We start from the raw sequence: 13,572 nt of genomic DNA on the forward strand, positions 1-13,572 counted from the left end.
AACACTTTGAACTGTGCATTCAATATACCGCCCAAGACAAAGACATTAGCTGGTAATTCTTGTGTCTTCAGAGATCTCTCTTCAGATGAAATACCAGTTTTATGGGCTACAGAATCTTAGATAAAAGCTCACTCCTTTCATGAAAATAGGAGAGTTCTCTACGTTTCACCTTGATCTAAAGCCGTAAGAAGCAGGAAGCAGCGGCATCTTTCTTCCTCAAAATGCCAATAATACATGAAAGTCAAATTAAACAGTTATTTTACATTCTTTTTGTCCTAAGCCTCACTACCCTGAAGTGTTCTAGGAACAGATTGTGGGCTTCTTTCTTGAGAGGAAAAGGAGAAACTTCTTTTTGGAAGAGAAAGAAGCTGACTTCTTTCTATGCACAGGCTAAAAAGAAAATATCTGGATGCGGCATGTACTAATGTTCAGACTCACCACCTATAGGACTACTTGCCTACTTCTGGCCAAACCTTTGTGATTGGTAGGATACCCGCACATCCTGCTAACCGAGAAAGAAGGGAAAAGAGCTGGAGAATTGTGACTGGTTTCCCACAAGGCAAGGTAAAGCAGCAGAGAAAAGGTATTCCTCTGAAAGGAACTTTGTAGAACAACATGCGTGTCACAGCATTATGTATATAGAGAGCTACTAACTGTCCAGTATCACTCCTTAGTTTATCCCTTGTACACTGGGAATTTATGTTCCCCTTAACTTCTGCAGTTTTCAAGTTTATAGCTTTATAGAAACAGACTAAAAAAAAGCCCACCAAAATTACTCAAATGAAAACAAAGATTATTGGTTTTCACTCTGTAAGTGCTTAAGCAGTAGTGGACATGCAGCACATGATATCATTCATTCTAACTGCTACTTCACCTATTAATTATCATTGCTAAAATGTATAAAAGGGAGCTATAAGCACCCCGATATTCTGTTACATTGGTACAATGAAGAAAAAAATCTAGAGCTAAGCAGAACGCTTAGCACTGTTAGGCTGCATTGTCAAACAGTTACCAGCCGAGTCTACTAGCTATACTCACCTAAGCAGTATCACTGGAACTTCTGAAGAGAGGTAATTTATGTAAACATGGATGCCAGAACTAAAAACCTATGGGGTAACCAATTTTTTTTTCCTTCTCTACCGTTGTTTATCTACCTTGTTTGTTTCCACTCCCCCAATGATCAGTGTCACATTTTCCATTCTCTCTACCAAATTTTGTAACTCCAGTGACACTTATACCTCACCTTAAAAAGATTTATCCTGCAGACTATAGTTTTATAATACAGCTGTAGATATCAACCAAGCCATATGGATCTCAGTGGTATTTTCAGTGCTCACTCTGCAATTTTTGATTTTCCAAATGGAATGTGTAGATTCCTATCATTATTCTAAACAGACAGAACATCTGCTCAATGTGTTTTATACACTGAAAAGAAAAAAAGGAAGTCATTGTAAACTATATATGGAATCTACATATAAAAATATTAGAGGATTTACAAAACATGTAACTGTTTGGTACAAACCAGGGATACAGAGGCATCTGTAGCTGGTTCCAACACTGCGACAAATGCCATGTGCACAAGGATTCAGAGCGCAAAAATCAATCAGCTGAGCACACGTAGGTCCTGTAAATCCAGGACTACAACTGCAGGAGAAGGCAAGTCTGTCTGCATAACAGGTTCCATTGTTCTGGCAGGGAGATGATGCACAAGGGTCTATTTTGTCTTCACAAGAGGTTCCTAAAAACCCTAAAAGAAATAAATAGTTTTGATAAGTAAGCGTTCTGCTATGCATACAATATTAATAACTGAAGCAAGTTAAAAGTAAGCCATTGATATAGCTATATTCCTATTTTTTATTTATATGAAAATTACAAAAATACAGACTTCCTATAGATATTAAACTCTAATTTTACCCGGTAACACAGTATGATAAAAGATGTTTCAGATAGAATACTATCATATAATTAAGGCAGTGAATTGCAAAAGTATTTGTTGAAACTGTCAGTGCGTTTCCACTTTCTGAAGTGTGTCTGGCTAGAAAAGCAGATAAGATTTTCTAAAGATCAGGAACAGACTAGCCTGGGGAAAAAAAAAAAAAAAGCCAAAACTGACCTTTTTTTTCATTACTGTTAATGTGTATGTTAAGAATAACAACCTCTAAAGCAGCACGTGAGTTTACTTGAGCTTCAATAATTTAGTAGAGTATCTTTTACAAGAACATACTTCTTGTTAGCAGGAGAGACAATGATTTATTGAAACAACACCATGTAAAAATTAGACATAAAGAAAAGTATATTCTTGCAAGGGAATTTTTTTAATCAGATGTAGAAAAGAATAATATATGAACAAGTTGCAGTATAATAACTCTAGATTGTATCTATACATACGCATATATCATATATATAGTAACATGATGCGTGGTTATTGTACCCAAAAGCAAGTCAGAAGAGTATATTCAAATTCTAGCACCCTTCCAAATAAAAGAGCAAATTGTCCTTTCCATTCAATTCCAATATTTTTGGATGAGTATTTGGTCCATTTGTACAAATCATTATTTTTCAGGCTTAAAGTTCCCTGGAATATCTTACATTATACAACAGCTCTTAACATTACAATACACCAGGAATGAGAAATTAGGAGCAAATCAGGCCAGCCTCCACTCAAGACCAGCAAGCCAGCTTTACCAATCTACTCTAACAGAAAGCGTAAACCACTGCATTTGTGCCAGTCTAAAAGACAAAGAACAGACCACATTGCCACTGCTATCCAGGAGATTGTAGCAACATTTCAGACACTAAAGAAAATAAGTAAATGCAAGAAAACTGTTCTAGGATTTGAAAAATATTTAATCAGAAAGAGAGAAAAACAGAATTAAAAAAAAAAAAACACAAAAAACACACAAAACAAAACAAAACCCAAACAAAAAAACCCCACCACACAAAACGTGCCTGGTGGTGAGAGAAAGCATCAAGATGGAGGAGATGTCTCTGTTATATAGCATCCTGCAAACAACTCAGAGCATGGAAACAATGACAGGTGACACTTTGGATTAACACTTAATATTGAAATCTTATCCCTGATGGAATGAAGCAGATTTTTAGCCTTATTTCTATAGGTTTTGTATCCATAAAGTCTCGCTGCTGGATTAAAAGCAGTTGATGTATTAGAACTGAAGCCCTATATTGTATAAAGCTTATGATAACAAAAGTGAGACCAAATACCACATTCAATACATATTTTACAACATCTCATCATCTTTTACAGACTCAGTAAATATTTTTGTTCTAAACAATGTCATTCCACATTTCAAGCAAGGTACAATTAATCAGGAAATAGCGTTCAGTTAATTTTGACAGATGTGTTACTTTCAGGGTATTTTGTTTTTCTTTCTTTTCTAATTATTCATGATTCGCATTCAGGTGAGTTAAACTGTAACTATTTAACTGTAGTTCTAGCACTGTAATCATGGGTAGCAAGTCAGGGGTTGCAATTTCTGAAAACAAGCGCATAAGAAATAGATTAATTTACATTTTAAAGCATAACAAAAAAACCCCAAACATTTACTAAAAACAAACATAGTTTGTTCTTGATTGATTAGATTTGTTGAAAACCTGGGCCAGAAAGATCTAGTGAACTGAGCATAGTCTGTCAACTTGACTGAGCTCCAAGACTTGAAGAGTGAGTGAGGGCTAAGATAACCAGCCTAAAGACATTGAAGTTTCCAGCACACACCACAAAAAAAGGGAGACTGGCAATTAATTTTAAATACCCTGAGGATATTTATAGATCCACAAAAGCTCAGTGAACTGCATCAGAAAGAGAGGGAAACGGTATTAAACAATGGTGAATAACCCACACAGAGTGTACTAGAGGGATCTACTTAGAGAATTAACAAAACTCAGATTATTGTAACTAAGAAAAAGACGGAAAGGCCACAACTGCCCTGTGAGTTCCAGAGAAAACTAGGATATTCTGGGCTACTGTTGGCAGCAGAATTTTAGGAACGTCCTCAGAATAGTCAGTCCTGGACAAATGACTTAAAAAGCCATGTTTCCCTCATATGCTCATAAATCTTAAGTCAGAGCTATGGAATGAAAAACAAAGAAAAAATAATCCAATTTAAAAAAAAAAAAGTAATAAAAAAAAGAAACAACCTACAGATTGAACTTTTAAGAGTTTAGCCATAAGTAACTCAGCAACAGACCAGGAAAGAAAAGCAGGTGTGGCAGGGCACAGGCAAAGAACAGGCAAGAGCCTTCTGGCCTCTCCATTTTGCTAGCCTATGGCTCAGATTGCTTCACAGGCTTTAGCAGGACCACCTGCACACCAGTGTTGAAGAGGGAGAGCTTAAAAACAGATACTGTGGAATCCTGTATTAGAGGTCCTTCCTGTAGATGGGAACTTCATAACCATCAGAAACTGAAAAGAACAGAAACCCTAAAATCAAGAATCTAATTCCAGCAACAGTTTACTGACAAATTAAAAAAAGCCTGTCCCGTCATCACAAAATGCTGGACAGATCTAAAAGAATCTGTAAGGACTTTTAACTATTACCAGGAGATCAGCCAATGACTCCGGTGAAATCTCTACACTAACTCTGAAACCAGATTAAAAAGGATCAAAGAGATCTGAGGTCACACAATGACACTAATGCTGCTTCACTACAACCTTTGCAATAATCTTCCCGACAAAGAGAAGCTTACTGGCAGATGGCTAATGTTTCAAGTGACAAAGCACTTCAAGAACATATGCAGCTTTAAAATACACTAAAACATGTTGCCCTTGTGCTATCTTTGACTGCACTGCGAAACGTGTTTAGTTGATTTTGGAAGTTTAAATCTTATGTACGAGTTAAATAACCAAAAATACTCAAAGCAGCAGTAGTTACACATCTGAACTGAAGATCTATTACTTTGGCATTTCTGAATGTACATTTAAGTCCATGCCAATAAAACTGTTGAAAACAAATAATGCAAATAATAAATTTAAAAAAACAAAGTCAGAGGTGTATTGATTGAAAACGGAATCAAATGCTGGAGAAAAATGTAATAAAAACCAGGATTATTTATCTGTGGATAAATATCCCCTGGACTGTTCTTCAGCCAGCTAACAGGAACCCAACTGTGCATCTAGGTTGTTATTGGTGTAACAGGGACATGACTGAAATGTAAAGACTACTCGTGATTTGAAAGATCTGAATGCAAAATTTACCAAAGGAATAACACAGAAGGTAAAGGAGAAAGGCAATATTAGAAAACATTTATATTGCTAAAAACCACAATACAATATTTGTGCTTACATGGATCAGACCGTTTGGCTAGTTGTCAAGAAGAACAAAAGTATTAAGTCAGGTGATATTCTTTATATATTGCTACAGACCTGCAGGGCAGTGATAGAAACTAGATCAGAAAATGTTTTCAGAGATAGAAAAGCTCTGGATAAAAGCCAGATTTCTCACCAGGGTGGGATTTTAATTACTTGGCTATTGAAAGCAAAAGAGCCATGTACAAATCAAGGAAGTTAAACTTTCTGAAGATACTGTACAACTGCTTTTTATACAGTCTGCAGAACAACCAACTTGCCTGAATTTTATATTAGACCGAATTCCAAGAATTACACAAAGGTGAAAAATTAAGTCTAGGACTCAGGATTACAAAACCTTTAGGGTATGAAATACAGGGATAAATATTAGAAGAAATACAGGCAATTTATTATTTTCTCTATAGAAAATTGTTTTGTGAGGAAATATAAGATGCCTGATGGTATTTCATCAGAATTCTGTAAAGGGAAAAAAGATACTCATCATAAGGAATCTAGAAATCATTAAAATGTAGTTGTAAGATTTTTATTAAAATTCACCCTCACAAAGTCTTTATGGATAAAGATGAACACACGCTAAACCCATTAAAGCATTAAGGAGAAGTCTATTAAAAATAAGAGCAATTTGGGAAGATGCTAGGCAAAAACATTAGATTAGCAGAAAGTACCAGAAACTAAACAGCCATAAAAATTTTTAATTAACAACAAAATGTTCTTCAGGTAAATTAAACTCTCTTATGATAATATGAAGACTTCTGCATTCTCTAATCACCAGTAATCTTGGGAAATCTTCTATAGGCAACAGCTGTGTGGCCTAGTTTCCTGGAATCAAGACAATAAATAGGTTTATTGTATGTAAACCTAAAGAAGTTAGAATCACATCTGCAAGATATAATATAGAAAAAGGCTTTTACATGAACAATGAAGCCCAGAAAAAGTGAAGACCTTGAAACTTAAACTATTCTTAATCTAGGCAAATAACTTCTGTTCTCCCAGTCAATTAAAATTCATGGTGACAATGTGCATTTTCTAGCTGCTATTGCAAATCAACACATATGAATCACAACTTAGCATCTTCTATAGCTGTCAAACTCTATTTTTTAAACCACAGAAAGCACAGTAAGAGCATTCATAAATTTGCTGCTTTCCAGTATTTCCAGAAGTACCTGCAGGTATTTCAGGGCACTTTTGCTCAGTGTGTTGCCTAGCTGTTGTTACCTGCAGCTAGTCAAATCAAATTGTCAATAGTAAAATAAAATCAGTCCAGAAATGTGAATTTCAAGTTATCTATTCCTAATCATAGCATTGTTTTCTCTCTATCTTCTTCTACAGGATGGCTATGAAATCCATTATTGCTGATGACTATTTTTCAAAAATATATTAATCTGAATGAAAAGATTTCTGCCACTTCTGTCAGAGCAGGTGACCTCTGCATAGAGAAAGTAGCAAAATCCCAAGAATCCAAGCCAGTTTCATGTGGTTGGCCAGCTGAATGCTTGCTATTTTTATCAAAGTTTAATGTTTCCTATAACACTGAATGCAGTTCATCTGTACACATCATCAGGACATTAAAATTGCATGTAACAGAACTTCAGAAACATCTTGCAACAGAAGTTTATTTCTTTGAATAACTGATCTGCGCTTTGCTCATTATTATCTGGCTTTGTTCAAAACTATATTCCACTACTATTTTAATATTTTCTTAGGAGCGATATTAACAAAGGCTCTCCAAATGTTTAAAATACATAAAATATATATATATATATATACACACAAGTACCAAGTCTTTCATTGTATCAACTTTACAAAATTTGCATGTGTAAGGAACAGATTAGTGAGACTTGCATTTCCTCACCACACAATCAGGCAATTTCCATACACTTTAAAAAAACCAAAACAAAACAAAAAAAAAACCACAAGCAAAACAACTTTTAACAAATATTTCAATGAATTTAATAACTACTTAAGTAAGGATAAATAGTTTCTCCATTGATGAAACATTTATTGTAATTATATTTGCTTATTCCAACCAGCTTTTTCTATGTTTCTAACTATTATTTGTATATTGAATTTCACTTCAGGATGCTTTGGGAATTTACATAACTTCTGAGTGACTTAAAGAAAATGAAGCAACCAAATATATAAATTGATGAGCAGTACCCCAATCAACTCAAATAAAATTAATATTATTGTCAATACAGTAGTATGTTATACATTACAATAAGTAGAAGAAAATCAGAGGAGATATCTAAGAGTGATATGGGTATTTACAGAATCATTCTCAATATGAATTTCAAATATCCATGTTCAGGTTGACATATGTTTACTACGTGTAGGTTTTTAGAATGTCTAGAAATTTCTTTGCATGATCATCTGAAGGTAATATTTGCTAAATGTATGTTTATTATCACGAAACTTTAAAGAGGATGATCAAAGATCCCTACCACATTGTAAGTAACTACAATACCCCAAACATCCTTTTCACAATAATAAAGAGTAAAAATTTTGAACAAAATTTTCAGTCCTTAGTATTGCATAAGCTTCTTCACTATAAATTTGAGTATAAAATCCAATTTTCTCTTTAGCACAGGTGACTCAACTTCAGATAGCAGTTTATTTTCTGACATATTTGGGACATTAAAATCTACAATGCATCACACAGAAAATGGAATCTGCAAGCATAAAGAAATTTTCTTTACTAAAGGACTTTTAAGACAGTAAAATTGTCTAAAGAATAATCATGAAATGTTCATATCTGATTCAAGCTGCTCTTTCAGTGCCTCCGATCTCACCTTCTCTAAGTAATCACATGCTACTTTCATGAACCACAGATCTCACTTGCAAAAGAAATGCACAATCTCGAGATCATTCCTCATTGTTTCTGTCTCATTCCTTTTTCTGCCATCCTTTTCTTTTCCCTTCATGATACTTTCCATCTTCTCTTATCATTTTCTGCCTAACTACATTATATCTCCAGTCATTTAGTTTTTACACATATATAAGCTCCTTGGCTACCTTTCCCCCACTGTGCTGAATTAGCACTACAGAAAGGAAGGCCTCTTCTCAACAAGCAATTACTGTTAAGCCCAGCAGGAGAATAGCAGCAGAGCAAGAGACCTCACTTAAATTAGAAACCTATCATGGGTTTTTGGTAGGGTTTTTTTTAATGGAAAATTTGAGGACATGCTAAAAAATAGCAAATCTGCAAGTTATTACATCTGCAATTTTCAATTAACTATCCTTTGTTGTATTTACAAAAATAACCAAATCTCTTCAAAACCCAAACAAAAGCTTTCAAAATATGCCTCTATGAGAGGATAATACCTCAAAAGAAGAAAGAAGAATCACAGGAAATGCAGTCATTAGTAAATTTAGAGAATATATTTTGTTAAACCAACCCTTTCTTTCCCTCCACAAAATATCTGAATTCCTGAGCTCATTGGCATTAGTAGATCTTCCTGAACAAGAGAGAAAAGCAACATCTTATTACCTAATATGCCCATTAGGCTACTCCAGAGCAATAGCACTGGCCCTTGCAGACAGACTGTGTCACTTCTGCACCAACACTCTCCCCTCTTGACGGTGGGGACATGAGTAGGAAGCACAGACACATAACTTCATGGGAAGCATTTGCTCTTTGAAACAACGGCAATTATTAGGGAGTCAGGGAGAACCTTTGGGGCTGCTCTTGAGTTATCACAGGCTCACTCGAGAAAAGCAACCATGCACACAAGATGGCATTTGTTCCTGCAAACCTAAGAATGATTTTCTCATGTCCAAGGGACTGAGAATCAGACACAGCATGTACAAGACTGTTCTTTCTAAGGGAAATAACCCTGGGCAGTCCAGACAGAAAGCGATTCCTGAAAATTTCTATCCCCTCCAAAGGCTTTTTCTACATTGGAAATAATACAGGTCAACGTAAGAAAACTGATTTTAACGAGAGTTGTAAATGTATTTCAGTAAAATTTCTTTCTTATGTTGCCCCAGTGCTTTTTGAAAACATTTATACCGTGTGAGCATGTTAGACATATAAATAAGCAATCAGAGTAACAGCCCTTCCCCCAATTCTGTCCTTGCTCTGTAACATGGCTGTTCTTGGAAACATGGAAATTATCTTGGGAGACTAGAACTGGTAAATCTGCACAGAAGGTTTCAGACAAGTGACCCAGAATGCATGTTTGCCTATGAACAATGTCTATGAGTAGAGGTACTTCTTGAAGTTGCTAAGTAATTGTAATTTCTTTTCTTTCCTCTGGAAGGGTCAAAAAGCCCATCATATCTTTAAGTAAAGTCCAGAAACCATAGAAAACCTCAAGACTTCAAGCAGAAAAGGAGCACAAGTTTGTAGCACATAATTAGAACAGAAGTGCCGACAAACAAAAATACCAGAATACTGAGAAAATGGTACCAATGTGCCCAGAAGGAAAAAGAGCAGAGCACACAGCCTAAATACTAAGCTAGTACAATGACAGTGCCAAAATAAGCCTACTTAAAGCAGAACACACAACAGTGACAACTGGAAACTTATCAAACCCAAATATGGATCAGTGGCAAAGAAAAGAGCAGAAGATAAGTATTCAAGAAACAAAGCAGGCAACAAGAAGGTAGGACCAAGTGGCGTGACACAGAGATAGCCAAACACATGTAAAACTGAGAAAAGAGAAGCGCAAGGAACTTGGTTCTCCTGCAGCAGAAAAGCTGCTGTCAATAAGAATGCTACACATCAAGCAGTGGCACATCAAGCAGTGGCACATCAGATAACCTCTCCGTCACTCTCTTTGGGGAGAACAGCTCTGGATGGAGAAGAAGGGAAGGTCTTCCTCTCCTGTGCTTCAGGTCTCCCACACAGCACAGGGGAATGGCACGGGGCCCTTGGCTCCGGCGCACTTGCCAGAGCAGCATTGCGGCCGTGCCAGGGCCTGCGGGCCAGGCAGAGCTGGCAGCCTGCCCCGCTCCCGTTCACCGGCTAATTGCTGCCGGCATGAGCTCCCTGAGCAGGAGAGCAGCCACCACCCCACACGGCACCCAAGGCATAAACGCCTTCTAGCAGGGCACCAAAGAGCCATGCTACAAGCACCTTATCGCAGGCGCAGCACCACAGCAGGCCCGCAGCACCACAGCAGGCCCGCAGCACCACAGCAGGCCCGCAGCACAGAATGGGTGATGGGGCCATGTGGGGACCTCAGCCCACCAGTAACCTTGCCCTGTGGCCAGCGTCTCAAATGGCAGCAGGAGAGAAGTTGAGAGATGGTCAGCATATTCATTACCAGGTCAGCAGCAGCAAGCAATTAAGGTATGCCGCACACGGAAATATGGCAATTCTAAAACAACCTCCCAGTAGCTACTTTTCCAAGCATTTATTATTGGAAAGATCATTTCCGGCAAAGCATCTTTAACGAAATCTGTTCAAGGATCTTCAGAAAAACGCAAGTAAATTATTGACCAAGTCTAACATCTAATAATTTTCTCACTGAATTTTGCTACTAGTTATAAGGCAAACAATTTTCCAAATGCAAGATCTGCACTGCTGTCAAAATGTCAGTGTCTGTGTTTCAACACAGCTGTTAAGTGGGTCACTCATTAAAGCATAACACTCTAGAAAAGCAAGGAATCAGTCTAAAGAAATTACAGATAATCTTCAGTATTAAGCAACTATATATTACTGCAGCAGTTCTCAAAGACTTGTACCCTTAGAGTAAGCGTAAGGTGCTGGCAGAATAAAAACCAACATCCACAGATCAAGTAAGAACAGGGATATAATTAGTTCAAGGTTCTAATTTTAATTATAAATAACTAATAGAAGCCTTCATAATTGAGAGCTTTCACTCCTGATAATTCTTTTTATGAGCAATTTAGGCATCTGCCATTCCAGTCAGCAAATTGTTACGAAAGCACTTGTGGTGTCCTCATTTTGCAGAGTTACATTTACAGCATTTACCAATGAGAATCACCAAAAGGCTTTCATGTAGAGAAAGGAATAAGTCCAAACAGAAAGAAGAATGAATTAAAACTTTGCAGGATTGAAATCATTCCTTTGTTTTTGAATTACTGCTTTTACACACATTTTAGCCAACTGACCCATATGCAGAAATATGCCAATATTACAAGGGAGGCACCTCTTTCTCACACATTTACTGGACAACACAAAAATCAGACCACACCCTAAGTCTCCTCAGATTCACCGTCCTCACAGTGCTGGAGCCTGAATTCTACTGTAGAGGTGCCAGAGAATGAGAGAACATTTCTACACCACATATACACCGAAACACAACCTCCTACCGTACTTCATATACTATTGCTGATTATACAAAGAGTTCTCATCTGGATTTTTTTCTGCCTACAGTTATGTCCGAGGAACAATTTTTAAAATATTTTAAAAAATATAAATATAAATATAACTGAAAATTTAGACTACGTACACCCTGCAAAACACCAATTTGTATGAGGTACTAGATAGGTCTGCTGTTTACCTTCTGGGCACTGACAACTGAATCCATTGATGTTGGATGAGCAGGTACCTCCATTTTGGCATGGCTGCTGGATGCAATGATCAATCTCTGACTGGCACAGCTCTCCAGTGTAACCTACAAAACAGCACAAAACATTCAGAAAATATAGCAAAAATGAGGTTTTATCACTAAATGTATTACTAGGTCATTCAAACAGCATCATTAGTTTTCTTGAATAAAATTAACCAAAGTAAGAAACAGAATCCAGGACAGTCTTCTAATTTGTTACATTTCTTATAAATCTCATTCTTATAAAATGAGATTTTTAATTAGAACTTATACTTCACTGGAGAAATATAAATAAGCAGTGGAAAGCTTGAGATCACATCAATTTTATTTTACCAGCAGCAATATTCTGACAGCACCAGTATAATGGAGGTTGGTGTTGGGTCCTCATCAGCACCCATATAACCAAAAAAGAAGTCATTTTTGAATGGTTTTCAAACACATCTTGAATCTCAAGTCAATAATCTTTAGCAAGACTTTAAACAAGACTTGACATTATGAATTATTTGTGCATATGCTGAATGACTGCCATTTGCTCCTACTTCTGGGCTTCAAAAAGAGTGTTTATTTTAAGTGGGAGCTGTGAAGAACTGCTCAGCACAGTTGCAAACTCTTCCAAATAAGCTCCTATAAGTTCACAAGCTACAGATTGTGTGTACTGTACTATTTGACCATAAGTTTACTTTGTTCCATATGTCTGATGTCTATAACGCATCCCCCCAAAATAAACAAACTTACAAAATACAATTGAAATGATTAAACACTTCAAACTTAAATTCCTTAACAAATACCACACATTCCTCTTTCTAATTTTTATTTACATCCAAGAAACCATCTTGGATGCATGACTGAAGAAGAAATTACACACTACACACAGATACATTTTATTTTTTAAAAGGAACCCTACTTAAAATTGTAAATATTTTCCATAAAAAGTACATTTAACACAATGTATGGTGTTAAAGACCAGTAAGCTATGACTAGGTGACACTGTTAATACACTGCTAAGAATAGGTATCTAAGACAAAGACCCCAGGGTGAGATAGAGGACATGCCTGGACTAGGATTTTGCTTACGCAGAGGAGAAAAAGTAAAAAGGAAAAAAAAAAAAGAAAAAAGAAAAAATCTTATTTTTTATTAAAGAATTATTTTTAATGCAATCAAAATTAACATTTTTAAGTCTTTGGGGCAGGCTAATACCTATACCTGTTCAAATCTATTGATGTCACCACAGAATAGCTCTCAACACAGATTGCTATATTTGGAGTTGCTAAAGCACTACTATAGAAAAGGATCTATAAGACTTTCCTCTCTGTGTACCTTACTGCTTTTTATATGCTATACAGCGCTAAATTATGATCCTATTTTCTGCAATGTAAAACCTAGGAAAAGAAACTCTGTTGTATGTTGCATCTGGATCAATGCCCATAAATCACCTAAACTGGAGAAAAATAATGAGGGCGAAAACCAGAACTGTGCTCTCATGAGGTAGCTCCTCTGGACTGGATTGAGGCACTTGGAGGGACATCAGCCTCACTCTGTGTAACTAGTGATTTTCTGTAATTCTAACTGGTCTCAAATTAACATAAAATTTACAAAAACAGCAATGAAATATTCTAGAAAACTACATCAACTGATTTCTTTCATCTATAGGCTTCATATTTTTTTCAAGTCCTCACATTCAACTGATTATTTTTATGAATCATAACACAGTATTGAATAAGCTTAACTCAT

General features: G+C 36.3%; 1 protein-coding gene across 1 annotated transcript in view; it reads right to left on the minus strand.

Moving 5' to 3' along the window:
• DNER (delta/notch like EGF repeat containing) overlaps positions 1–13,572 on the minus strand; it is a 137,177-nt gene that overhangs the window by 29,445 nt on the left and 94,160 nt on the right. Inside the window, exons 7-8 of the mRNA XM_069792181.1 lie at positions 11,794–11,907; positions 1,523–1,747 (exon numbers count right to left, since the gene is read on the minus strand). Coding sequence (XP_069648282.1) covers positions 1,523–1,747; positions 11,794–11,907 — 339 coding nt within the window. The remainder of the gene's footprint in view (positions 1–1,522; positions 1,748–11,793; positions 11,908–13,572) is intronic.

This window comes from Haliaeetus albicilla, chromosome 9 (assembly GCF_947461875.1).
Source record: "Haliaeetus albicilla chromosome 9, bHalAlb1.1, whole genome shotgun sequence".
NCBI classification, from domain to species: Eukaryota; Metazoa; Chordata; class Aves; order Accipitriformes; family Accipitridae; genus Haliaeetus; species Haliaeetus albicilla.